The 27,584-nt window shown below is 36.8% G+C and overlaps 1 protein-coding gene across 1 annotated transcript in view; it reads left to right on the top strand.

Moving 5' to 3' along the window:
* Window positions 1-3,353: 3,353 nt before the first annotated feature.
* Window positions 3,354-27,584, top strand: part of LOC141618677 (uncharacterized) — a 45,905-nt gene continuing 21,674 nt past the window's right edge. Inside the window, exon 1 of the mRNA XM_074435760.1 lies at window positions 3,354-3,429. Within this exon, the coding sequence (XP_074291861.1) occupies window positions 3,354-3,429 (76 nt within the window). The remainder of the gene's footprint in view (window positions 3,430-27,584) is intronic.

The following is a 27,584-nucleotide window of genomic DNA, read 5'->3' as shown; positions in this document are numbered from 1 at the left end:
CTATTTCCCAAGTCTTTACCGTGTTCACTCCTTTACATACAACCGTTTCCCGACTCAAGGTTCCCTTAACATTGTCTCTCTCATACCCTTGGTTTCACTCTGTAACTTCTTAATTGTTACATTCACTCCTCCTAAAAGAGAACTTCGTCCTGAAGTTCACCGCTAATTAACCACGACACTTTTCCGGCTTTAATGCTTTCTTACGATATGTAAGTCTCATAATTAATTCTATTATATCATAATGTTATATGTACGGTTTTCACACCACGGTTCCCCAAATGGTCAAAGTACAAGTCAAACTCAAGGTTCGGTCTTCTAATTTTATAGGTAAACCCGACTCGTGTTAGTACTATTCCCACATATTGCTCATTATTATATTCCAAATAATAGTGTATAAAATAACGATTTATACTACCATGATCAAAACATGTTATTTTACAAAATATTTGTCAAAATTTGACCAATCATTTCTTAATTAAACTCGTTTATTATGCCCATCTCTAGTATCCATATTCAACATGCTACTTATGTATCGCGTCAAATCCACCACATGCCACTCGATCGAGTGTCCACTGGGCAGAAACTTTTCGAGCATACCTTGCTTCCTAACTTGCCTATTTTCCTCCATAAGTATAAATAAGTTTCAATGGTGATTACCACACCAACCAACATCCTAAAACAAGCAAATTTTAGGCCTTATAGCCATAATTACAACTTACAAAATAAATAGTGTCAAACCGACACAAATGTCAAACAAGTTCATTCAAAACAAACAAGACTAAGAAGAGGACTTTCTCCTCTTACCAAGCCTTTTCACCCATTGGACTATGGCCAACTCATTGATTGCCTGTGACGCTACTCTTCGGGTGTTATGCTCCTCGCTCCTTGTCTCTCCCGAGTTGTCCGTTGCCGTATCCTCAACTATCGCATTTGTATAGCCGCCCTCAAACTCCATAAGTCCTGATGTCCAACCCGACGTTCCTCCTGCACTCCCACTCCCATGGTAAACACCACCCCCACCCTCTTGGGAGGCACCACTTCCACCTCCTGGATAAGCATCTTCAAAGAAACTCCCGGTGGCATAGTGAGGTCCCGCTCAAGGACGAAGAAAGTTCCCCTCACGATGAGGGACTCTAGTACCCTAATCCGAGGTTGGATACCATAAGCTTTGAAGACACTCGAAGTATTCCCATCCCCAGACCAAAAGCTTGGACGTTGAGTAGGTCATATACCTTGGTTGTAAGTAAACTCATGCATGTCCCTTAGGACTAGGGAGTGGTTCACACTCTCAATAAGGTCTGCCATGGGGTATTGGTGGTCATAGTTCGGCGGTGGTTACATATACTCTCTGGTGTATGATGGCATATGCATGGAGTGCCTTGGAGTGTCGTGAAGTGGCAAGGGCACGTGGAGTGTAAACCTTAGGGTTTATTGTGTTTTGGACAACAAACGAAACCAAGATTCACACTTAATATTAGACTCAAGAAGGGACTCAAATGGGTCACTTAAATGGACTATTTTGAACACAAGGAAAGGTAGAACTCAATGATTTAAGAATTTCTAATTGAATGGTATGAAATTAAACATTTGAAATGACTGTTTAAATGTGGCTGAAACGAAAAGTAACCAAGGATATGAATTGAGCTAGATCACGAAGCAGGCTCAAGACCTGGAATTTCGTTCAAGATCACTAAGCATGAACTAAATTCCTCCTCAAACACTAAGTAATGAGGGGTTTTAGGCACTAAGCAAGAAGAAAAGAAGTAGAAAACTCAGTTTTCAAACTCATATTGTTAATTCAACATAATCTGCTTTTTACACAAGTTTAGATCTCTTTATATAGAGGCTCCAATCTAATCCTAGCCATACATCCAATATTACATCCAAGGGTCACAAAATGGCAGGTTGTGAGGTACAAAATGGCAGCAATAAGGCCCTACAAAGCCTTACACAAACTGAAAATGAAAAGGACATAAAGCATAAAGCAAAACAAAGTAAACTAACGAGACAATCATCCTTGACTCCTTATTTAATGATAGGGGAGACTTCTTGGGAGCTTCAATGGGACCGGCCAAGGTTAGTATAAGAGCCATAGAGCAGCAAAAAGGGTCCTTGGAGTTGGTTTGGACACTTTAGGAAACTTGAAAACGACTTGTGAGCTACCCTTGCAAAACCGTGCATTGTGGACCTCGGTTTTGGTTTGCTCTTTACCTCTTGATATGTGTCCTTCCAAGAAAAAAGTCCCTAGAAAAAATGCTCTAAACTCATCCTAGATGACAATATGACCGGTTATTGACACCACTTCTTAGACGGACTTGGATTTAGAGCCCAATTTTGTCGAGGCTCCAAAACCGTGAAATCCAAGCAGTGTGTGCTCCCAATTCCATTGCAAACTCTTCTTCTTGAAAAGGATTTGTCCTCAAATCCTGGATATCATCATATTTGACCTCCATATAGCATGGACGCAAATTACTACCATCAATTGTAACATGGACTTCTAAGAGATTGACCTTGTACTTGTTGAACTTAATTTGCTTAATGATCTCGAATGGACCATCATCACTTGCCATGGACTGCTTTTCCTTATTGTTGTTGATCTTTCCTTTGCTCAAATGTACCCATACTTGTTCCCCGGGCTTGAACTTATTGGCTTGCTTAGGAGTCTTGGATTTCTCCTTACAAGCTCCCTTGTACTTCCCAATTTGAGTATGGACATGAAGTTCCTTTCCAACTTGTTTCCTAACTCCACTCCATTCCTTATTAGAGCATTTAATAAGCTTGATTTTCTGTGGTTGGGCAGCCTCTTGATCATTGCTCCTAGCTTTGCAATCAGCCTTGAACGAATTGGCCAATTCCGAAATAGGAGATGTAGAGGAGCCACATTGCACACCCTTGAGGGGAACCTTAGTTTGATCATTTTAATTAGCTCATTGAATTCACCTTTGGCAATGGGAATGAGGGCATCCTCTACTCCATTTATCTTGGGCTTCACCAAAGTTTCATTGATCAAGAATACTTCTTTGGAGGGCTCAAGTATGGAGGTTGTTGATGTAGGCATGAGCTCGGGTGGTAATGGTGTTAGAATGACATTTCTTGACCCGAATTTGAAGGCATAAGTGTTGTCTTTCCCATTGTGAACCGAATTCCAATCAAATTCCCAAGGCCTACCAAGTAGAAGATGGCAAGCATCCATAGGTAAAACATCACAAAGAGCTTTTGATGAGTCATAATTATATACATATTTAAACTTCCCCTTAATTACTTTTGATACGGTTTTCGTGCTAATTTATATTAAATACATGCCTTTTATGTTAGAATGTTGTTACTTTTGCTATTTGATATTTAATGCAGGAATGGTGCATTTGAGGAGCAAAGGAATGAGATGGGCATCACGGAGTGGGTATGAAGGAATACACAAAGCATGGCACGGTAATCTAGAAGAATAAAGGAAGGGAACTTAAGAAGACAAAACGAAGAAAAGAGCTGAAATAGAGTGGATACTCGATCAATCCCACCTAGGCTCGATCAAGGAAGTAGTGTACTCGATCGAGTGCACCTAGGCTCGATCGAGGATCCTATATTCTCAGAGATTTTTCGCAATTTCCATAAGTCAGTTGTGTTTTACTATAAATACCCAATTCGTACCCTATGTTTATTTACGCTTTATTTTACCTAGCTACGCTTTATATTACCCTAGAAACTCTCAAATACTCTTAGTTTTAGTTTTATTGTTATTGTTCGGATCTTCTAAGCTTGTTCTTCATTATTATTACGGTATTGTTTCTAATCTTCCCTCAATTATTAATAATTCAATTTCTTGTTCTTCTATACGTTTAATTATGTTTTACTTTATTATTATTATTATTGTTGTTGCACCTCCAATCTAGGGTGAATGGGGATCTAGGTTTTTAGAAGGGGGATTATATTGATGAATTGATAGTTAAATTGCTCTTTATTGTTGTTCAGTTTGTTGGTTTGAATCTAGTTGATTAGCTTCTGCAGGGTTAATTAATTATTATTGCATAAACTAGGATTTTCACCGACCGGGTTAAGACTAGTATAGGCCACGACAACTGATGTGACCATAATTAGAGCATATTTAGTCCCCGAATTAGCCTTGTTCCCATGCTTTTTAGTGCATATTTGGGTCATTTATTGTATTTAGTCCTTTGTTTTGCATATTCTTTGAGGTTTTGTGTCCTTGGTAGGAAAGGAGTGCAAACCTTGCATTTTCATGGCAAAATAGAGCTAAATTGATTGAATTCAATGACCAAGCATCAAAGACAAGACAAGATTAGAAGGCCTTTGTACATATTATAGTAGATGGGCAATGATGAGAAAAGATCCTTGCATCCCCGAGGAAATCCTCAAGGATTTTATGAAGAAAAAGGAAGAAAAGAAGAAAGAAAGAAGCTGTAAGACAATCCGAGCGGATTGTCCACAAGACGCCCGTCCAGCAGCCACAATCCGAGCGTCTTCACCCTGTGGACACCCGTCCAAAACACGCCCAATCCGCCCGTCTTCCCCATCTTGACGCCCGTCCAGAATCACCAGAATCCGCCCGTCCCGTGCCCTGGACGCCCGGATTCTCTAACAGCTATTTTGTCTTCTACAAGCTTCAAGGAAGGATGAACATATTTTTCTAAGACCGGCAAAAAGGAGACCGGAGTCTCCCTAGAGACCGGCGATTCCTCAAGGACTTAATCGTCATTTAAGCCCTTAGTAAACCCTAATCTATGTAACTAATCCCCACTATAAATACCCCATTAGGCTAATTAGAAGAGCATGTTCTTCTTAGCAATCTCTAGTGTAGTTAATATCAATCAAATCTCTCTTTAATCTTGTAATCAACATTTACTCAAGTTTTAATACAAGTTTCATTTCCCTAATCTCTCTTTTGTTCATCCTTTGTTTTGGGTAATTGAAGATTATTTGGGTTATTATTGGGAGATTGACAACCTTCCAATCTATCATCAAGTACTATTATTCTTTGCTTTATTATTGGAATCATTAGTAGGTATAATTCTCTTAATCCCTTTTTAATTATTGCTAATAATCTTCATTTATTCATCATGTTTCACTTTGTTGGTATGATTGACAACCTTGCTAGCATGTTCAACATGATAATGAGTGAGTAGTTTCCTTAGCTAGGGTTAATGGGTAATTAGGGGAAACCAACATGGGGGATGATTCATAATTAAATTAATATGTTTTCATAGTTTATTTGCTTGCTTGTTGTGATCTCAATTATGCACATGTTATGTTTGATGAAATGCGAGCCTATGAATCCTTGCATTTTTTACCCATCACCTATCTTTTCAATGAGACTTGTAAGACATAAACCAACTCGAGTCTCATTAGACCATGTATATAGTTGAGTAGGGAAAATTAAGTCGACTTGTAGGTGTTGTACAATCTAATCGATTCGGCTCCGGGACCCAAACTTTCCTAGGGTTGTAAGATATAAACCAACTCGATCCATCACAACAATAATTGCTTGCTTTTAACTTGAGAATATGTTTGTATGATCAATTCCCATGAATCCCCTATGACCCCATGACACCCCAGTACCTTTTATCAATTGTTTACATCCCTTTCAATTCATCTTGCTTGTTTACTTTTATTGCTATTTAATTTAGTGATCTTATACTTCAAACTCCATATTGTGACACCTTTAGACACCATTAGTTGCAATAGAAAATCTCATCTCAATTCCCGTCCCTTGGGATCCGACCTTTACTTGCCTCTTTACTAATTGTAGAGTTCTTTGTGAAGTTATAAATTGTGCTTTGGTCTAGGTGCTCCTAAAGACAAGTACCGAAAACTAAACCTCCTCGAGAGTCCGATCAACAACTGAATAGAATTAACTTAATGATTGAAATCGCATGTTAAGTTAGATCTAAGGACATATTAGAATCAACCGATCATATGACCTTAAACGACATAAGTTGCTTTATCAATTAATTAAATCGCACCTCGAATAACTTGCAATACTACAGTTTTCTATGTTTATGGGTACTCTATCGAGTGGGACTTACTCTGTCGAGTAAGTAGCTTTTTACGCAAAACAGTAGTTTGCCTGTAGGGTACTCGATCGAGTAAGTTGGGGACTCGATCGAGTAAGGGGCACTCGATCGTGTAAGTCACTTACTCGATCGAGTAAGTGTGTTTTACGGGTTTGATTAGCCGGGTTTTGTTAATAACGCGAGATTAATATAAAAGCTTCCGTCATTATTTTCTTACACACTTTTCAACACTCTAAAACCTTTCAAGGTATATTAGAAGTTACGTTGTTCGCATCTCTTGCGTTATTGGCAAATCCCCAAGGATAGGTTCGTCGGATCATCTAGTTCGTTATACCATTGTGATCGTCGTGTCAAGGGTAAGTTCCTTGTATAATTTTTATAGCGTTTGGTTGAGTTTCATTAAAACCGTAATTGGGTAATGTTGGGGGTTTTTGGGTGTTTTGTGATGTGTAGTTGGTAATTGTATGTGTGCATGTTATAGGAGGAGGATTCGTAGAGGAGAGATTTTGATTAGCTGCTAGATCGTCTATGGTGATTGCTATTGCAGGTAGGGTTTCCCTACTCAGTATTTATTACATGGTTGTGTTGGTAATTATCTGTTGTCGTTGTATATCATTTTGGCATTGGATTCTGATATGGTTATTGTTGGTAGTGTATTTTGGTTATTATATAATTATCTGTGGTTTGCGAGGTGCCTCCTCGGCTGAGTGGAGTCACTTGCGGGAGTGGCTTCACGCCCTTGATTCGCCTTCTGTGAGACCCGCCACAGAAGGGATGTGCACATTAAGGAACATTGGTTATCGCTCGTATGAGATGAGTGGGGATTTGGTGGGAACGGCTGCGGTCCCCCACTGGCGGTGTGGAATACTTGTTGCGATGAGTATTCTGGCAGGACTACACACTTTAGTGTGTAGTCAGGTGTGTGGTGATGTGACGGAGTTGGTGGATTGGATTGGCTTGTCTTGTTGTTTAATTGGTCCTGTTTGTGTTGTGTAATCAGTACTGACCCCGTTTAAATGTTTTAAAAACTGTGGTGATCAATTCGGGGATGGTGAGCAGTTATTGAGCAGGTATGAGTTGATGCGCATGGGATAGCTGGGTTGAGTCATCATGATGCTGTTTTAGAAGTCTTCCGATGTGTTGAACATTCTTTTAGTTGTTTAGTTGGTTAACATTTTGAGAACATTTTGAGAACATTTGTATTTCTTTTTATCAGTTTCAGAGTTGGTTGTATCACCTTAAATGCTATTATTAAAGTACGTTTCTTTATGGTCTATTTGATTATCATTGCCTCGGGCAACCGAGATGGTAGCACTTACATGCCTTAAGTGGTCCTGGTAAGGCACTTGGAGTATGGGGGTGTTAGAAAGTGGTATCAAAGCGACGATTTTGGAACCTGTAACAAATGAACTCAATGAACTTAGAGAGTCAAAATAAAATGAACCCGTGTAGGAGTTGTTAGGAGCTACTGCAAAGACTTGGGAGACGTCCTAAAGTCGCAATCTTGCCCTACAACTTTGAACCGGTCACTATGGGGTGTGTGTTGGGATCGCTATGTGTTTACCTTGTGTGTTGTATGTCTATATAAAAATATATGGTATGAATTTGTGGATGTATGCATGTGGCGGATAAGAGGTGTTGAGATGAATGATGATGATAGTGTATGCATGCATGTTGGTTAGATAATGAAGTTGTATGATGAATGTTTTATGATGTGATATTTTAGAAACATGTGGAGTAGGATTGTTGTTGTGATATATATATATATATATATATATATATATATATATATATATATATATATATATATATATATATATATATATATATATTTTTATATATATATAAACATAGTTGGTTGGAAGTGTTGAGATACGCATGCGGGTAGTATACGAGTCAGCATGACTCGATCGAGTGGGCAGCACTCGATCGAGTAGGGGAGTAACTCGATCGAGTGGGTGTGACTCGATCGAGTGGGTTGTTTTTCGTTTCTGGGCAGTAGTCTGTTTTTGGGCACTCGCTCGAGTAGGTTTGGGCACTCGATCGAGTGGGGTCAACTCGATCGAGTAAGGAGGTGGCTCGATCGAGTACATTTTTGGATGCATTCTGGTCAGGTTCTGGAGTCGAGGCACTCGATCGAGTAAGTGGGCAACTCGATCGAGTGGCCTCAACTCGATCGAGTGGGTTATGGTACTCGATTGAGTGGGTTATGGTACTCGATCGAGTGGGTTCTGTGCAGGCTGTTTTCGTGTTTTGAGTATGGGATGTGTGTTTATGTTTGTTTATCTTATATATTTTCAAGATGCCGCCAAAGAGAACCGCGTTGTATGCCAGGGCTGAGAACATGAGTGTAGATGAGATCGTTAAGATGTTGGAGCACCAAGATGCTCTTACTGAGGCTTTAAAGAAATTCGGGAAAGATAAAGAGGCGGGGGCAGATTACGCTAAGATGAGTATACATATAGCGAGGTTTAATCCAAAAGAGTATATGGCACGGGTGCGCCAATTCTGTTGGATAATTGGCATAGAGAGATGGAGAACATACTCAATTTGGTTAATTGCCCCGAGGAACTTCAAGTGGAACAAGCTGCGTTTTACTTGAGGGAAGCAGCCGGAGAGTGGTGGGATAAGATTAAGGTGAGTTCTCTAGACTTGTATGTGAAATAGGGGTTATCTGCTATACCTTGGGATGAGTTTAAGAGGGCTATGAGGCGGGAGTTTGTGCCAGAGCATGTGCGTAGTAAGCTGAGGGAGGAGTTTGATGACTTTAAGATGACTTCTGATATGACAGTTGCCGAGTATTATCACAAGTTCAACGAGAAGTCTAGGTACGCAGAGGATATGGGGCTGAGCCAAGAGAACTTGGCATTGAGATTTGAGAAGGGGTTGACACCCAAGATTATGGAGACGTTGTCGGTAGGGGTCCTTACTGATGTTAAGGAGGTATATGAGCATGCTGGGAGAGCTGAGAGGTTGGTAGAGATGACTAAGGAGAACAGAGAAAGGGCTTCTGAGAAGAGGAAGGCTGAGAGTGAGGGTGGTGGTCAATCTAGCTACAAGAGAGGCGGCCATAACCAGGTGAGAGCTTACTCTTCGGGGTCGGGGTTCAGTGGTGGAGATTCTTACGGGCGTGGCCGTGGTGGTAGTAGTAGCAGCTGGGGTTTATCTTGCTATAGCTGTGGCGGTGTGGGCCACAAGAGACGTGAGTGTACCAGTGCTATGGGCAGGGGTTTTCAGAGGCAGTCGTAGGGGAGTTTCTCTCAGAGTCCATCTTAAAGCTATGCTAGTAACAGACCGGCTGGGTCGTGGAATAATCAGGGTGGGCAGAGTAACAACAATGGTGAGGCTAACCGCAATGGCGGTAATTCATATCAGAGACCGGCGACGAACAACAATTAGGGGTCGGCTATTAAGTCGTCTACTTCAGCTAGTACTGTCCACGGAGGTGGACAGAAGACCAGTGGTAAGCTGTTCATGATGGAGAAGAAAGCAGCTGAGGATGATGCTCACGTTATCACGGGTACTTTTCTTGTTAATTGAGTCTTTACCTTTATTTTGTTTGATTCGGGGGCGTCACAGTCGTTTGTATCATTGAGTCATGCTAAGCTTTTGGGTTTGAGTGAGTATGAGTCTGTAAAAGCGGAGGTGTTCATACCATCGGGTGAGTCTGTATCTTGTGGGAAGTTGTATAGGGGTGTGTCCATAATAGTTGGACAGGTTGACCTACCAGTAGACTTGTTAGAGTGTCCGTTAGATGGTTTTGAGATGATAGTTGGTATGGACTTGTTGGGTAAGTACAAGGCTAAGATAGACTGTCATGAAAAGTGGGTTTTTTTGAGAGGTCTTAAGGGAGTTAGTGTGTCTTATTGTAGGTTTGTTGTCAAACCCCCAAAGTTAAGTTGATTGCAGCAGTGACCTTGAAGTCTTATCTGAGGAAGGGGTGTCCGTTGATCTTATGCCATGTGAGAGACCATAGTATGGAGAGTCCGATAGTTGAGCGGATACCAGTGGTGGGAGAGTTTCCAGATGTTTTCCCAGATGAGATACCGGGTTTGCCACCGAAGAGGGAGATAGATTTCAGTGTTGAGTTGAAACCAAGGACGAGACCAATCTCTAAGGCCCCGTACCACATGGGTCCTAAGGAGTTAGAGGAGCTGAAGAAACAGCTAGATGATCCGATTGAGAGGGGATACATTAAACCTAGTGTATCACCGTGGGGAGCACCAGTTTTGTTTGTGAAAAAGAAAGATGGGAGTTTGAGGTTATCCATCGATTATAGAGAGCTGAACAGGGTTACAGTGAAGAACAGGTATCCTCTGCCGACGATAGATGATTTGTTTGATCAGTTGGACGGTGCATCGGTCTTTTCTAAGATCGATTTGAGGTCGGGTTATCATCAGGTGAAGATTCGGGAAGAGGACATACCGAAGACAGCTTTTACATCGAGGTATGGTCACTATGCGTATGTTGTGATGCCGTTTGGGTTGTCTAATGCACCTGCAGTGTTTATGGATTTGATGAACCGGGTCTTCAGTCAGTTTTTGGATCGGTTTGTGGTGGTCTTTGTCGATGATATCTTAGTCTACTCTAAGACTAAGGAGGAGCATGGGGAGCATTTGAGGAGAGTGTTGCAGACTTTGCGAGACAATCAGCTGTATGCGAAATTGTCTAAGTGTGAGTTCTGGTTAGAGGAGGTTGCTTTTATGGGGCATGTGATTTCAAAGAAGAGTGTTGCTGTGGATCCTACCAAGATAGATGCAGTTACTTGGTGGGAAGCACCGAAGAATGTAGCAGAGATCAGGAGTTTCTTGGGTTTGGCAGGGTACTATCGACGGTTCGTGAAAGACTTTTCCAAGATAGCCAGACCTATGACAGCTTTAATGAGGAAAGAGAACAGGTTTCGTTGGGATGAAAGTTGTGAGACGACGTTCCAAACATTAAAGGAGCGTTTGAGCACAGCTCCAATCTTAGCATTACCTGAAGGGAGTGACAACTTTGAGGTATATACAGATGCTTCGAAGAATGGGTTGGGATGTGTGTTGATGCAGAACGCGAAAGTGATTGCCTATGCTTCTAGGCAATTGAAGCCTTATGAGGAGAACTATCCGACACATGATCTGGAGTTGGGTGCAGTTGTGTTTGCTCTCAAGATTTGGAGGCACTATCTTTCTGGGGCGACCTTTAAGGTGTTTTCAGATCACAAGAGTCTCAAGTACATCTTCACTCAAAAGGAGTTGAACATGAGACAGGGAGCTGACTGGGGATTATGACATGGATATTATATATCATGAAGGGAAGGCTAATGTGATTGCAGATGCGTTGAGCAGGAAGAGTGTGCATTCTCTATGCACAGCTATGTCTTTGATGAGGTTGAGAGATGAGGTGGGGAAGATGAGGATATATATGATACAGAAAGGGGATGCTATAGGAGACATGACAGTGGAGCCATATCTTTACGATGATATTCGCAGGAAACAGGCTTTGGATCCTAAGATTGAGGAGTGGAGAGTTGGAGTAGGGAAAGGGACGGTGTCTAGATTCTCTATTCATGCAGATGGCAGTGTGAGATTCGATGGTAGGTGGTGTGTACCCAAGGATGAGGAATTGAGAAAGATGATCATGACAGAGGCTCATTGCACACCGTATTCGGTACATCCAGGCGGTGACAAGTTATATAAAGATTTGAAGAAGACTTTCTGGTGGCCTGGGATGAAGAAAGAAACAGCTGAGTTTGTGGCTCGTTGTTTGACATGTCAGAGAGTTAAGGGGGAGCAGCGACGACCACAAGGTAAGATTCAGTCTCTTGAGGTACCTGAATGGAAGTGGGAGTCCATTTCTATGGATTTTATAGTGGGGCTGCCGAGGAGTCAACAGGGTAATAACATGATATGGGTAATAGTTGATCGTTTGACTAAGTCAGCTCACTTTGTGCCGATGAAAGATACTTGGACCAAGATACAGTTAGCTTTGGCTTATAGGAAGCATGTGGTTCATTTGCATGGGGTGCCTAAGGATATAGTGTCAGATAGAGATGCAAGGTTCATATCACGGTTTTGGAAAGAGTTGCAGGAGTTGATGGGAACTACCTTGAAGATGAGTACTGCATTTCATCCTACGACAGATGGCCAGACTGTAACACCCCTGATTTTCGGCAAAATTAAAACTTACTTTTACATACAAAACTGGCCGAAATACAAGGATATTATAATTAATATACAAAGTCTCTTAATACAAATCTCTTTTAAATATAAAATACTACAAATGAAACCAAATTTTTTACAAAGCTTTAATAAAATCTTCTCTTGAAATAAAAATCCTTTTGAACTACGCAAAATGAAGTAACTCGAAATAAAATCTGAAGACAGAAAGGAACTACCCCCATGACGAGTAGCCCCGAAGGGAGAAAACACGTCAGCCGGAAAGCTGAGTAACAGATAATACCTCAATAGAAGCAGCTTAGATTTTGGTCATGGCGTGGAAACACAGACATGTAAAAATAAAAATAAACATAAAGAATAATAAAAACACTCCCCATAAACTAATCTCGAGTTCAAAGCTACTCCACAATAATACACTCTCTCATCCTAATAATTAACCAAGTTTCATCTCATTACTCTGTCTCACTCATTACTCCGTCTCATAATATAATACTCCACCAAGTATTGTATTCTCATCGTCGAACCTAAGCCAAGGACAAGGGGTGAGTGAACCGGCGGGATAAAACCGCGAAACAATATTTCCATCTCAATATCGATCTCAAACTCAAATAACTCAGTAACCATGGTCACACTGGACCGTAAACATAACTCGGCTCAAAGGCCCCATAACTCAATACTAGTAACCAATTTCCATCTCAATTTCAATATCGATATTGTCAAATATTCCATTAAAGGAACTGCTCATCACTTAAAGTACAAGACTTTAAACTACTCACCCGCGAATCAAGATCAAAGAAAAGACAATTTAAACACAATATTAACTAAACCAAAACCGGTGACAATAGCATATCAGGCCATATGTATCATAACCAAGGCAAAAATCAATAATGAGTCTCAACTTAAGAGGTGCAACTCTTACTGCACGATACCAAAAATTCATTAAGATCACCTCTCAAACAAACAATTACGTACTTTATAACTCCAAGAATCTTAACCATTAATCAATCGATGTAGAATTCCATTAAACAAAGAATCACTAGCTAAGTCCAAACAACTCGTCTGATTAGCACGTAAATTGTACCCATGTTGCAGTTACCCCTTCTCAACAAGAAAATCATAAAAATTGAAATATATAATAATAATAATAATAATAATAATAATAATAATAATAATAATAATAATACAAACAGGTCCCCAGTATAAACAAATTCCGGCATGTAAACGCATCTTAAATAACACATAATCATACAACCTCGAACAATAATAAGAGTATTAGGATCGGTAGAATCGTGTTACCTTCCGACGCAAAATAAATTCATATGGCTGACTGGAGGTTGCCGATGACTATGAATTTTAGCAGAGATCAAACAAGAATGGATGGGAAAAGTGAAGATTTGCACGTGGGATTGAGAGCAAATCCAATTTCGGCCGTTTATGGGAAACTTGATAGACAAACATGGAAAGAATATATACTGCGCACAAGTCAATGAAAAATAGGAATTCGGTTTTGTGAGGCATTCATGGTGATCATTACCATGACCATCATCAATTTCATTGAAAACCAATAGAAATCAAGGTGAAAGTGTGTGACGGATTGACGGCACTTTTAGAAATGGAATATGAGTTCCTCTGCTATTCAAATAAGGGTTTGATATACAATTAGATAGCCAATATTAAAAATAAGCTTAAATGAGTTGGGCTCCAAATCGAGATTATGGGCTTCGGAAAATTTTATTATGACGATCCCAAAAATAAAATTCAGAAATCACTTAAAATATTCTAAATCGAATGATGTACAAATTATTTAAAAATAATATATTTACTCAGGAGGGAACTACTCAAAATATTTCGGCTATTACAATATTCCCTCCTTAAAAGGAACTTCGTCTCGAAGTTCGAATTTGAAAATAAAGACACTATAAAATTTGAGAGGTATTACACTGACAGAGAGGACCATCAAGACTTTAAAGGATATGTTGCGAGCTTGTGTTATGGATTTTGGTGGTAGCTGGGAGGAGAGGTTGGACCTGATTGAGTTTTCTTATAACAATAGCTATCATACTAGTTTTGGTATGACACCATTTGAGACTTTGTATGGGAGGAGATGTAGAAGTCTGATTTGCTGGGATGATAGAGATGAGGCAGTGGTTTTAGGACCACAGATGGTACAAGAGATGGTTGAACAGGTTAAGCTGATTAGGCAAAAGATGAAAGCGGCCCAGGATCGACAAAAGAGTTATGCAGATTTACATCGTCATGACATAGAGTTTTAGGTTGGGGACAAGGTTCTTTTGAAATTGTCTCCTATGCGTGGAGTCATGAGATTTGGTAAGAAAGGGAAGCTGAGCCAGAAGTTTATCGGACCATATGAGATTTTGGATCGTGTGGGTGAGGTTGCTTACCGGTTAGCTTTACCAGCTGCTTTGGATAGGGTGCATAATGTATTTCATGTGTCTCAGCTACGGAAGTATGTGAGTGATCCTTCACATGTGTTAGATGTAGAGAACATCGAGTTGGATGAGTCCTTGTCTTATCTTGAGGTGCCAAAACAGATTCTTGATCGCAAGGTTAGGAAAACTAGACATGGGGAAACAGTGTTGCTTAAGGTTCTTTGATCTAACCATGAGGTTGAGGAGGCTACTTGGGAGGCGGAGGAGGCTATGAGGGAGCGGTATCCGTCTCTTTTTGATCAGGTATGTGTGGTTACGGGGACGTAACCATGTTTCTTTTAGGGGGGTAGGAGATGGTCGCATAGAGTTTTTATATGTTTATGTTGGTTTTAGTACAGTTAGTAGTTGTCTTGAGTCGGTTTGAGTGTTGTCTTGGGAGGTGTGTTTTGAGTTTTATTTTGAGTTTTGGTTATGTTGTTGTGTCGGAGTGGAGATAGTGTGTTTTGTTTTGTCTATGGGTTGAACTTCGGGGACGAAGTTCTTTTTAAGGAGGGAAGACTATAATACTACGGTTTTCTATGTTTATGGGTACTCTATCGAGTGGGACTTACTCTTTCGAGTAAGTAGCTTTTTACGCAAAACAGTAGTCTGCCTGTACGGTACTCGATCGAGTAAGGGGCGCTCGATCGAGTAAGTGTGTTTTACTGGTTTGGTTTGATTAGTCGGGTTTTGTTAATAACGCGAGATTAATATAAAAGTTTCCGTCATTATTTTCTTACACACTTTTCAACACTCTAAAACTTTTCAAGAAAGATTAAAAGTTACGTTGTTCGCATCTCTCGCGTTATTGGCAAATCCCCAAGGCTAGGTTCGTCGGATCATCTCGTTTGTTATACCATTGTGATCGTCGTGTCAAGGGTAAGTTCCTTGTATAATTTTTATAGCGTTTGGTTGAGCTTCATTAAAACCCTAATTGGGTAATGTTGGGTGTTTTTGGGTGTTTTGTAATGTGTAGTTGGTAATTGTATGTGTGTATGTTATTGTTGGAGTAGTGTCTTCCACAATAAGTGTGTTTACATATTAAATCTCGTTAAAGGAATATCAGGGATTTATTTATTTATTTTGTCAGCTAGTCATTGTTAATCGGTAATGATTGGCTGACTAGAGTTTGACATTACTGTCGTGTGACGGCGGTGATCAACTGATCCCTTTAGGTCACACCTATAGGATGACGCCCAAAAAGAATGAATTAATAGTTTGTATGAGATACGAGATAATTAATTCCTTGTATTATTTGACTTTTTATTAGTCGCGTAAATGTGATATTATTTGATGACGGGTTACGAACCCAGGCCAAGGAGATTTATTATTTAATTATGTGATATTTAAATAATAATAAATAAATTAGAATTTATTAATTAATTAATTTTATATGATATGTGTATATGTTTTGAGGTAGAATTAATTAGCTATTTAAATTTTACAAGAGGTGGTAAAATTAGCTAAATGGGATAATATTGACACATTGTATGTTGATAAAATGGTCTTATGATTACTTAATAGTTAAGTAATCATTGGTAGTTAATTTGTATTATTTAAGTGTTAAATAATAAAATTAATATTTAATTATGTAAGATAATTAAATATAAGACTTATAAGCATTTGTGGGGGCAAATGTCGAAAACCAAAGTGGACCCAAAATGGTCCATATGGACTGGTTTTTTAGGGCATTACAAGTGCCCAATTGGTGGCATTTTTCACTCATAATTGTCTCCCCCAAATTGCCTATAAATACCACCAAACTCCACCATTTTTTAAGTTGGAAAAATTGGATGAAAAATTGGTCTTTTCTTGTTGTTTTGGACGGCTCACTTGTAGCTTTTAAAGACCCTTTTTTCTTCTTATTTTGTTCATCTTAAAACATTTAAAAAACATATAAAATAAACTAATAATATTATCAAAGTAATAATATAATTAGTACATCAAATATACATATATATATACTCAAATAATATCTAGTCTATATTATTTGTAGTAATATTTTGGACTTATCTTGGGTGTATCCATAGGAGACCATCAACTTTGGTGGTTTGATATTCTTGGAGGATCTCCCATATTTTCTAGCACAAGAACTACAAAGATAGGAGACCTTTGTGGTGCCCAAAATTTGCCTTATTCCAATGTAAGGAAATTTTTCTCTTAAGATGGTTTTATACCATCCTTTTGTTATTTTATTCTATGCATGCATGTAGATTTAGACCACTACACAAAATTAGTATGTAATTTTGATATCATAAAATGAGTCTTACTTAGTCTAAATAACTAACAAGTGGTATCAGAGCATTGTTATATACATGCATGTAGTCTTAAGACGGTTTTAGTAATTTATGAGATAAATTAATAAAATTTGATATTATGTAGTTAAAATTAGTTTTATCACATAATATGGTCTTGCATGTAAATAATATGGTCTTAAAATGATATGGGACGGAAATTTGATTTTTGTAATATTTTTTCACTTTTTACGACTTAAATTGCCATAAAATTGATTAAAAATGCATTAAAATTGATTAAGAGTTAATTAAATTATGTTGCATATTAATTTTATGCCTATTTATTTAAAAATAACCATATGCATGTTCTATTTATGAGAAAAATAGAAACTTTAAATTAATGTGATAAATTTAGGTAGTTTATTAATTTTTATTTGATAAAAATTGGTAAATAATAGTTATTTTGCAAATAAATATTGATTTAATTTATGGGCTCGGAATTTTTGAATTTTTAGCTCCTGGACATTGTTCCAAATGTACAAAATTTTATTTTGAAGTTGTTTTAACTTTTATGGTTTGATTTAGAATTAAATCGTAAAAATTGCCGTTTTACCGAGTAAATTGTGAAATTATTTTAAATAAATTTTAAAACAAAAAATTTTCACATGCATGTTATTTTGGTGAAAGACCAGAATGTACAAAATCTTAAAATTTATTTTTCCATAAATATTTTAATTAAATGGAATTTTACCATAATAATTGTGAATTATTATGTCTTTTCGTCATAATTTATGTTTTAGTCTCATATAAATTCAAGATAATTAGTAAAAATAATTATTTTGATATTAGACCAGATTAGTATAATTAGTGAATCTTAAAATTGTTTTAAGAATTGATTATGAATTTTTATTGGTAAAAATTCCGTCAAAGCAAGCTCAAATGATCGTTGTTGGTAAGTTAGACGATTTGGCATGACATATTTACATAATGCATTTTTTATTATTCATTTGGATGAATAGTTTTTAGTATTTTAATTATGTAATTTTTCCTAATATGGCCATAAGTAGAAGTTGGTATTTCCCGTAATGTAAGGGAATATCGACTTGTTTTGTAATTAATTGCGATTTCGTATCGCCCAATTTGTAATTAATTAATAGTTTTTAGTTTTTTCAAATTGTATAATAGGAAGTTGTTATGTAATTTAATTATTAGTAGTTAGATGAAGCATCTAAAGACGGAATTTTCATGAAGACGGTGTTTTCGGAAAGGCGTTCCAAAATCCTAAAGAAGGAGGCCATTTTTATGAAGATTCAAGGGACCAAGGAGTTGGTTTCCGAAGTGTAATAGTTTAAGTTAATTAGATTAACTAGGTGGCCATATTAGGACTTGATTGTTTTAATTTTTACATGCATTCATGCCAAATCGTCACTACATGTTTTATTTTGTTGTTATCGATTTAATTGTCTAGCATTCACCTATTTTGTTTTATAAGTTGAGTGAGTGTTTCTACTTCTTTCTATCTTCACATATAAATCACCCATACTTATGAGTGCATGAGTGAATCCGCGAGAATCCGACTAATTTGTCTTGCAAGATTGAAAGGTATTTGGCATTTGTCTATAGTATGGTGACATGAGACTTGAGCTACGTTTTCTATTTCCCGTACCATTGGATTTGTTTTATTGGTACACTTTGGTCATTGCTTTGTTACAGTTATGGATAGCTCGGGATATGTATGCATTAATATTAGCTCTGAGTTATTTGTTTGCCAATTGTATGATTGCTTATGTAATGTGTGATGCTTTGCTTGAGGACAAGCAAATAGATGATTTGGGGGAGTTTGATGAGTCATAATTATATACATATTTATGCCTCCCCTTAATTACTTTTGATACGGTTTTCGTGCTAATTTATATTAAATACATGCCTTTTATGTTAGAATGTTGTTACTTCCACTATTTGATGTTTAATGCAGGAATGGTGCATTTGAAGAGCAAAGGAATGAAATGGGCATCGCGGAGTGGGAATGAAGGAATACACGAAGCATGGCACGAGAATCTAGAAGAATAAAGGAAGAGAAGTGAAGAAGACAACACGAAGAAAAGAGCTAAAATATAGTGGATACTCGATCAATCCTACCTAGGCTCGATCGAGGAAGTAATGTACTCGATCGAATGCACCTAGGCTCGATCGAGGATCCTATATTCTCAGAGATTTTCCACAAGTTCCATAAACCGGTTGTGTTTTACTATAAATACCCAATTCGTACCCTATGTTTATTTACGACTTATTTTACCTAGCTACCCTTTATATTACCCTAGAAACTCTCAAATACTCTTAGTTTTAGTTTTATTGTTATTATCCGGATCTTCTAAGCTTGTTCTTCATTATTATTACGGTATTATTTCTAATCTTTCCTCAATTATTAATAATTCAATTTCTTGTTCATCTTCTATGCTTTTAATTATGTTTTCCTTTATTATTATTATTATTATTATTATTATTATTATTATTATTATTATTATTATTATTATTATTATTATTATTATTATTATTATTATTATTATTATTATTATTATTATTATTATTATTATTATTATTATTATTATTATTATTATTATTATTATTATTATTATTATTATTATTATTATTATTATTATTATTATTATTATTGTTATTATTATTATTATTATTATTATTATTATTATTATTATTATTATTATTATTATTATTATTATTATTATTATTATTATTATTATTATTATTATTATTATTATTATTATTATTATTATTATTATTATTATTATTATTATTATTATTATTATTATTATTATTATTATTATTATTATTATTATTATTATTATTATTATTATTATTATTATTATTATTATTATTATTATTATTATTATTATTATTATTATTATTATTATTATTATTATTATTATTATTATTATTATTATTATTATTATTATTATTATTATTATTATTATTATTATTATTATTATTATTATTATTATTATTATTATTATTATTATTATTATTATTATTATTATTATTATTATTATTATTATTATTATTATTATTATTATTATTATTATTATTATTATTATTATTATTATTATTATTATTATTATTATTATTATTATTATTATTATTATTATTATTATTATTATTATTGTTGTTGTTGTTGTTGTTGTTCCCTCTATTATGCGTAGCTAAACCTCTAATATAGGGTGAATGGGGATCTAGGTTGTTATAAGGGGGATTATATTGATGAATTAATAATTAAATTGCTCTTTGTTGTTGTTCAGTTTGTTGGTTTGAATCTAGCTGATTAGCTTCTGCAGGGTTGATTAATTAATATTGCATAAACTAGGATTTTCACCGACCGGGTTAATACTAGTATAGGCCACGACAACTGAATAGAATTAACTTAATGATAGCAGCCGCATGTTAAGTTAGATCTAAAGGACATATTAGAATCAACCGATCATATGACTTTAAATGACATAAGTTGCTCTATCAATGAATTAAATCACACCCCGTATAACTACCTAATGAACCTAATCCCTAGACCTTGTAATATTATTTGAATTTTTCTTTATTTATATCGCAATTAGTTATTAGAAATCAAACAATCAAACCCCATAAAACTGTTACCGTTAAGACGAATTTAAATATAAACAAACTAGATTAATTAACTCGCCTCCCTGTGGATTCGACCTTTTCTTACTGCTAGCTACTAGTTAGTTGAGAATATGATTTATTTTGATAGCTCAATGACTGAAAATAACCTTATCAGCTTCATCAACAAAGTTCTTCCCAATGGAAAAGGATACTAAGCATTGCCTATCCACTTTGATTTCTGCCCCTTTGTTGAGCCATTTCAATTTGTAAGGATTTGGATGGTCTTGTTTGGGCAAGGATAGCTTCTCAATGAGAGTATTAGAAGCCACATTGGTACAACTGCCACTATCAATGATTAGATTGCGAACTCTCCCCTTAATAGTGCACCTAGACCTAAAGAGTTGTTGCCTTTGGTCCATTTCCAAGGGTTGGGCACTCAAAGCTCTCCATAGGACTAAGTTAAATCCCGAATCCGGTTCCACAACCATGGCAGCCTCCTCTTGCTCCTTTTCTTCCTTACTGTCATCATAAACAAGAATTTCATCCACACCCCAATGTACTATCTCAAAGCTACTAAGAGCTCTCTTGGTTGGACAATCTTTAGCAAAGTGGCCAAAGCCTTGACATTGATAACATTTCCTCAAGGCCGTGGTGTTTTTGTGTGTAATCATGGGTGTTTTGCCTTTGTCAAGAGTAGGGGGTTTGTGTTGAGGAGTTGGTTGAATAACATTGGTTTTGGTTTGGACGTGGTGAGGGGCTGTTTGGGACGACAATTTTGTGGTTGTAGCCTTCCCCTTCCCCCTTCCACCATTTCTCAACCCTCAATGCCAAGTTCACGGCCTCCTGAAATCACAACACTTGATACATTCGCACTCTACTAGCAATCTTAAAGTCCAAACCTTCAATAAACCTAGCAATCTTTTGTTCGAGTTTTTCATTTACTTCACATTTCAAGGTTAATTGCTGAAAGTCTCTAAGGTAAGCCTCAATTAGTTGCTGGTCTTGTTTAAGTTGAGCAAGCCTAATAAACATGTCTTGAGTGTAGTCTCTAGGCACAAACTTTTCTTTAAGCTTCTTTATCAACTTCAACCATGACTTAATAGTCGCTTTACCATCTCTTCTTCTCTGATTTTTTAAGTTTTCATACCAAAGAGAAGCATAGCCTTGGAGTTTCAAGATTGCAACTTTGAAATATTTTCTATCCGAATAACCTTTAAACTCAAAGACTCTTTCAATGGTTCTAAGCCAATCCAACAAATCTTCGGGGTTTAAACTCAAAGACTCTTTCAAAGGCTATTCTGGGGTATCCCGGGAGAGTAAAAGCGGGTGGCGCTTCCGATTGGAGTTGTTGTTGACGGGTATTGTTTCCGCGGGTACTCCTTGTATTCCTTGACATGCTACAAAATGAAATCACACATCAAGATATAGAATAGGAGAGGTAAGAATTTGAAACCAACTTTGGATATAAATGAAAATTTCCTCCAACTTCTTGAATTGATTAGTGGTAACTTAAATTTTTTTTAGTATAGTTCCCTTTGCATTTTAACCACACTGAAAATTTTCTCATGCTACACATTTTCCGGAAAATTGAAATTCTTGTGAAATAATGTGACCTCAAAACATACTTTAATCACATGCATTACCCTTATTTATCATCCAGTTTTGCTCAAACTAGACTCAACAATGAAATATTATACTAAACCCCTAGCATAATGGTTATTTGTCTCGAAAATCTTGAAAATTTTAAGACGGAAAAAAAAAATTCAAACATAAGAGGGCACATGCTATGACAAACCAAGTTTACATTATTAAGTAACAATTAAGACAAAAATGAACTTGACATAACTAAAATCTGGGTAAGTATAGTACTTATTTCCGACACTATAAGGCCTTTAAAAACGGAAAAAATTTCGATGTAAAGCTTCCCCAAGCATCATAAGTTGGAGATTTAAGGTAACCATGAGTAAGTAACACATGTAGTGAGCATAAAATCAAAATTTTGACATTGTTAGTACTAAATTTTGAGAAATTGGTCACATTTTTAAGACGAAAATTTCTTAGTTTACATCATACTATCACAATAACCATCGAATACATAGCTTAACAACATAAACCATTTAAGACCTAAATTAAATTTTTTCATGGTACTTAGGAGATTTTTCGAAAATTTACCAAATTTTTAAGACGAAATTCGTTTTGTTTTAAGACAATATACCACAGTACCAACAAAGATAGTAGTTTTACAAGGCAAATAAATCAAGTTTTACACATGGAAAATCAAAATTTGAGCATGACCTCCCTGTATTTCGAAAATTTAAGATGGAGTTTAATACGAAATTTTCACATACTAAACAAGATTCATCAATAACAACAAAGTTTAAGCCCTTGTTGTTCAATTAAACCCAACAATAAGCACCAAAGACAAATTATAGACCATAAGAACACCATTTTCGTGTTCTTCCTTTTATGAGGTAAAAGTGACATTAAAATTTGATCTTTAGCAACAACAATGGTGTAGAAAGTTATTTATTATAATTAATTAAGCAAAAACAAGTAAATAAATGACAAATCTTGGAAAAATTAATGTAGATCTAAACAAATTAAAATGGAGAAAACAAGAGGAAAGATGGTCTACTTACATTGCTAATTAAGAAGAGATTTGAGACGGAAAATGGAGTATAAAGCTTAACCCAAGTAACAAATTAAAAAAATAGAGTTTTGGAATTAATTTTGGAGGAATTTTGATGTTGAAGTTGTGAGGTGAAAAGAAAATAAGAAGATGATAAGAAATGGGACCGTGTAAATTCTCAGCCCTAACGTCCACTCGGTTGAGTGGCGAGTCCACTCGGTCGAGTGGCGAGTCCACTCGGTCGAGTGGCGAGTCCACTCGGTCGAGTGAAATTTCACTCGGTCGAGTGGCCGAGTTCACTCGGTAGAGTGCCCCATTTTCTAGAATGTTTCTAGCTTCTGGAAAATGGTCCACTCGGTCGAGTGCCATGGTCCACTCGGTCGAGTGCACTGTACTCGGCCGAGTCCTGACTCGCACTCGTTAGAGTGATTGCTTACGACTTGAAATTTCGAGTCGGATGAGAACGATGAAGTCCCTACAACAATAAGGAAAGGTTCGGCAGTCCACCAGCTATCGGTGACTTGCCTTAGTTAGTCCATACGTTATCCCACTTACCTGCTTTAGTACACTACCGTAGCACTATTAGTTGCTCTACCAATATCCATTATTAATCACACAATATCGATAACACTAGTAGACATTCAATTAACACACAGTGTAATTTCAAAGAGCGAAATCATTATTCGTATACCAACACATGTTAACCAATTCAAACATGCTACTCACATCGATCCAAGTATTCAACTTCCATACACATTCACACATCATTGGAACAACTATATCATACAGGAAACTTGATACTAATTACATATTCCTACAACCATTCAAGTTTCCACATAGTGTTCACCCATACTCATAATGTAATACCCCGTAATTTGAAAAGAATTTATATTAATAATTAACACATTTTAAATAATTAATTATAACAACTTTATATTTTATAATTGTGAACAAGACGGAGTATAATAATAATAATAATAATAATAATAATAATAATAATAATAATAATAATAATAATAATAATAATAATAATAATAAATAATAGCAATAATTATCCTAATAATAATAATGTTACGGTAATAATAAAGTTAGTAAAGGTAGTATGTGATAATCCTACTTCTTATGGCAAGACTAATATAATATATAATAGTAATAACAATATAATTTATAATAGTAATAATAATTGTATTTGCTAATAATAATAGTAATAAGGTAATAGTTTACTAATTGGTATCTTATACACCCTAAACCTAACCTATAAATACAAAGTAATCTAAAAAGTAATTCATAAAAGATAGAAGAAGGATATTTAGGAGACGAAAAGAGCAATTAGCGATAAAAGGTGACAGACTTGTGGAGCGGGTTTATTGAAGAATACTTTTAGTAGATTATATTAATTGGATTGCTTGCCAGGTAGGGATAAATCCTACTCAACTCTCGTATGTGATCTGTGTATGCTTTTGTACGATATGGTGGATGATATATTGAGGTGAATTGTTTATATATTGATATTGTTGTATTTGTTGGAAGGGAGAAATTATATTACATTGTGTTGTTATTAATAATTATGATGAGGTGAGCTTCATTGTTATCGTTGATTATGATATGAATTGTGATAGGAGGTGTAGATACCCAGTATCTGTCGAGTCTCCAACAAAGACCCGATGATTATCGGACAACAATATGTTTAGGAATCGCAGCATTTAATCGACAGTTTTGTATAACTATACATCAGAAAACTCAAAACGATTTCGAAAACAAAACATTTAAAAACTTTTCAAAAATACCCGGAGTGTTTTATGCACGACGAAAGGGTCGCAGTGACACTAACTAGAGTCAAAACCGACACCGGACCAAAAACCGGCTCAAAAATTCAAATCCCGACTCCAACAACGAGTCAAACCTAGTCAAACACAAAAAAAAAACATCACAAAGCTTCCATGTTAAGTATTCCCGGAATACTTGAATAGTCAAGGACAAATCATGCCATCCAAAACCTAGGATAGAACAAATCATGATTTCAATTATGTGATAGTGACAAGACAACTCCAAGACCCGCGAAATGGCTCGCGCCTCTTTGAGTAGCCCATGCGGCCACGTCTCTCAAAACGCACACAACCACCCATTTCTCTATAAATACCCCTAAAATGCCACCATTTGAAAGTACGCGAGTGTTCGACCTATAATACCTCATAGTTTCTAAGGCGTTCACTCGACCGAGTAGACCGAGTGGACCGATCGAGTATAACCAATACTAGACTTAGTGGAGTGTTTATAATGTCCACTTATAGAAAGGTCATTTTAAAACTGTCATAACTTGAGGTCTAGACATGATATTGATGTGATTACAATTGGGGGTGATAGCTTGTTCTCTTACGATTCCAACGGTAGTTCACACGCACTAAATGACCACGAAACGAGTGAGACATGACTGTTTTACGAAACCGGTCATTACTGAGAACTGTGTCGCACTCGACCGAGTGAAGTTCACTCAACCGAGTGGACCGGCACTCGACCGAGTGAGTGACACTCGACTGAATAAGTGACACTCAACCGAGTGGACTTGCCACTCGACCGAGTGTCGCTGCTTTCAGAACACGGGATTTATCCCTTTCTCCCCTAACCCTAAAATCATTTCCACTTTCCTCCTTATCTCTCCAAAATCTCTCCCTTCTCTTTAAAACCCTCATAAACACATTTATATGGGATTCAAGATTGGATTAGAGGATTGATCGCCTTCTACATCATCCTTTCACCTTGTAAGTTGAGATCTACCCCTTTTTCTAGTCTTATGAACCCTAACTTTTCGGGGTTTTTGTTTGGGTTGATTATATAGTAATTATTGTTAATATATAGGTAATTAGTGGGTAATAATAATGGGTTTTGTGTTGTATTTAAGTATAAAGTGATTCGTGATAGTTATTATGTGATTTATGTAGGATGAGACGGTTTTATGAGATGGATACTTGGTGATTTCGACTAGCTTATGGATTATGCTAAAAGGTAGGTTAATCCTACTCGGTTTCAATAATGTGGTGTTGTTTATGTTGTAATTAGTTTCACATAAATTAGGGCATTTGCATTATAACATATTTAGTGGTTAATTGCATCATTAAGAGGATGATTATGAGATGTTAAGTTATAATTCATGTATTGGTTGTATTTGTGTGTGTGTGTGGAGGATATGTTGTTGTTGTTGATTGTTTGGAGACGTAAGACGGTTGGGAGACCGTCTTACGCTTGAGTCGCCTCTTGGAGCTTCCCACTCCAAGAGGGATGTGCACATTAATGGCTTAATTTTGGGGGGATGCGTATGGTAGAGACACGACGTCTGGCAGGGGATCCGGTTGGCTTCCAGACCTGGTACGTCTGGGCGTGTCCCGATACCTGTTTGTGATTGTTGGTATGTCTGGGCCTATCTTGGTACCAGTGTGGTTGTCTGTATGTCTGGGCGTGTCCCGATACAGTGGTGGTTGTGGGTACGTCTGGGCGTGTCCCGGTATCGGTGTGGTGGTTGTTTGATAGCGTCTCATTCATATTAGTAGTCATGTTGCATATTCACACACTTGAGTCGGGTCACACTTTATTTGTTTATTGAAACTGACGTTTGTGTGTCTGTGTATTGTCACCTGTCTCTTTTGGGGTGGCCTGTGTCGATTCATATGATATGCTTTGGTCATATGGGGAGTAGGCTAAGTACAGGTTGTTTGGATAGTACGCAGGAGACGGGACGAGCTTGATGAGTCACGAGACGAGTGTAGTTAGTTAGATGAGTATAATAGCCATGAGTTGTATTTATTCATTAGTTAATGGTTTGTAATCACTAAAATTGTCATTTGTAATAAGTGTTTCTTTATTGTATCTCCGATTCACCACCTCGGGAAACCGAGAAGGTAACTGTGGCCATGGCCCACCTGCAAGCCCACTTTGATCTGTGGACATACAGCGGTCTCTTTGAAAGCCACGCTCGGCGGCGTAAAATATGCTTTCGACCGGATCATTTTAGATCGGTCGGTTTCGTCTCGGTAAGGGTCTCGAAACGATTAGAGATGTTCGGAGTCGCCACCAAGCATTTGTGGGATGCCTGGAACCCGTTCGAATTCCACTTTATACCTCGGTCAAATCGAAGCACAAAGCAGCATTTGACATAGGTACTAAAGATAAGGAAATCGTCCCTCTATAGCATCCTATCTCTAAAATGACTCTCGTACGCCCTGGATAAGGTCGTCCACTATCCAAAGTTTCTGAATAAGAGGTGAAGGTATGTATTGGGAAGCCCTTTAATCAGACACCCAATCCCGCCCGCGTTTAGCGGCCTCTACTGATCGATCTTGGTTGGTTGAATGTAAAATTTGATAAAACGGTTTAAATGCATGAATGCGCATCCAATAATTTAAACCTAACATGTGAGAGCTTTCTAAGTCGGTTGATTTAATCCAAGTATCAAGTATAAGATGTCGAGTTGGATTAATGATTGATTT

Source organism: Silene latifolia, chromosome X (genome assembly GCF_048544455.1).
Source record: "Silene latifolia isolate original U9 population chromosome X, ASM4854445v1, whole genome shotgun sequence".
Classification (NCBI taxonomy): Eukaryota; Viridiplantae; Streptophyta; class Magnoliopsida; order Caryophyllales; family Caryophyllaceae; genus Silene; species Silene latifolia.
This window is presented reverse-complemented; position numbering and strand designations above follow the sequence as displayed.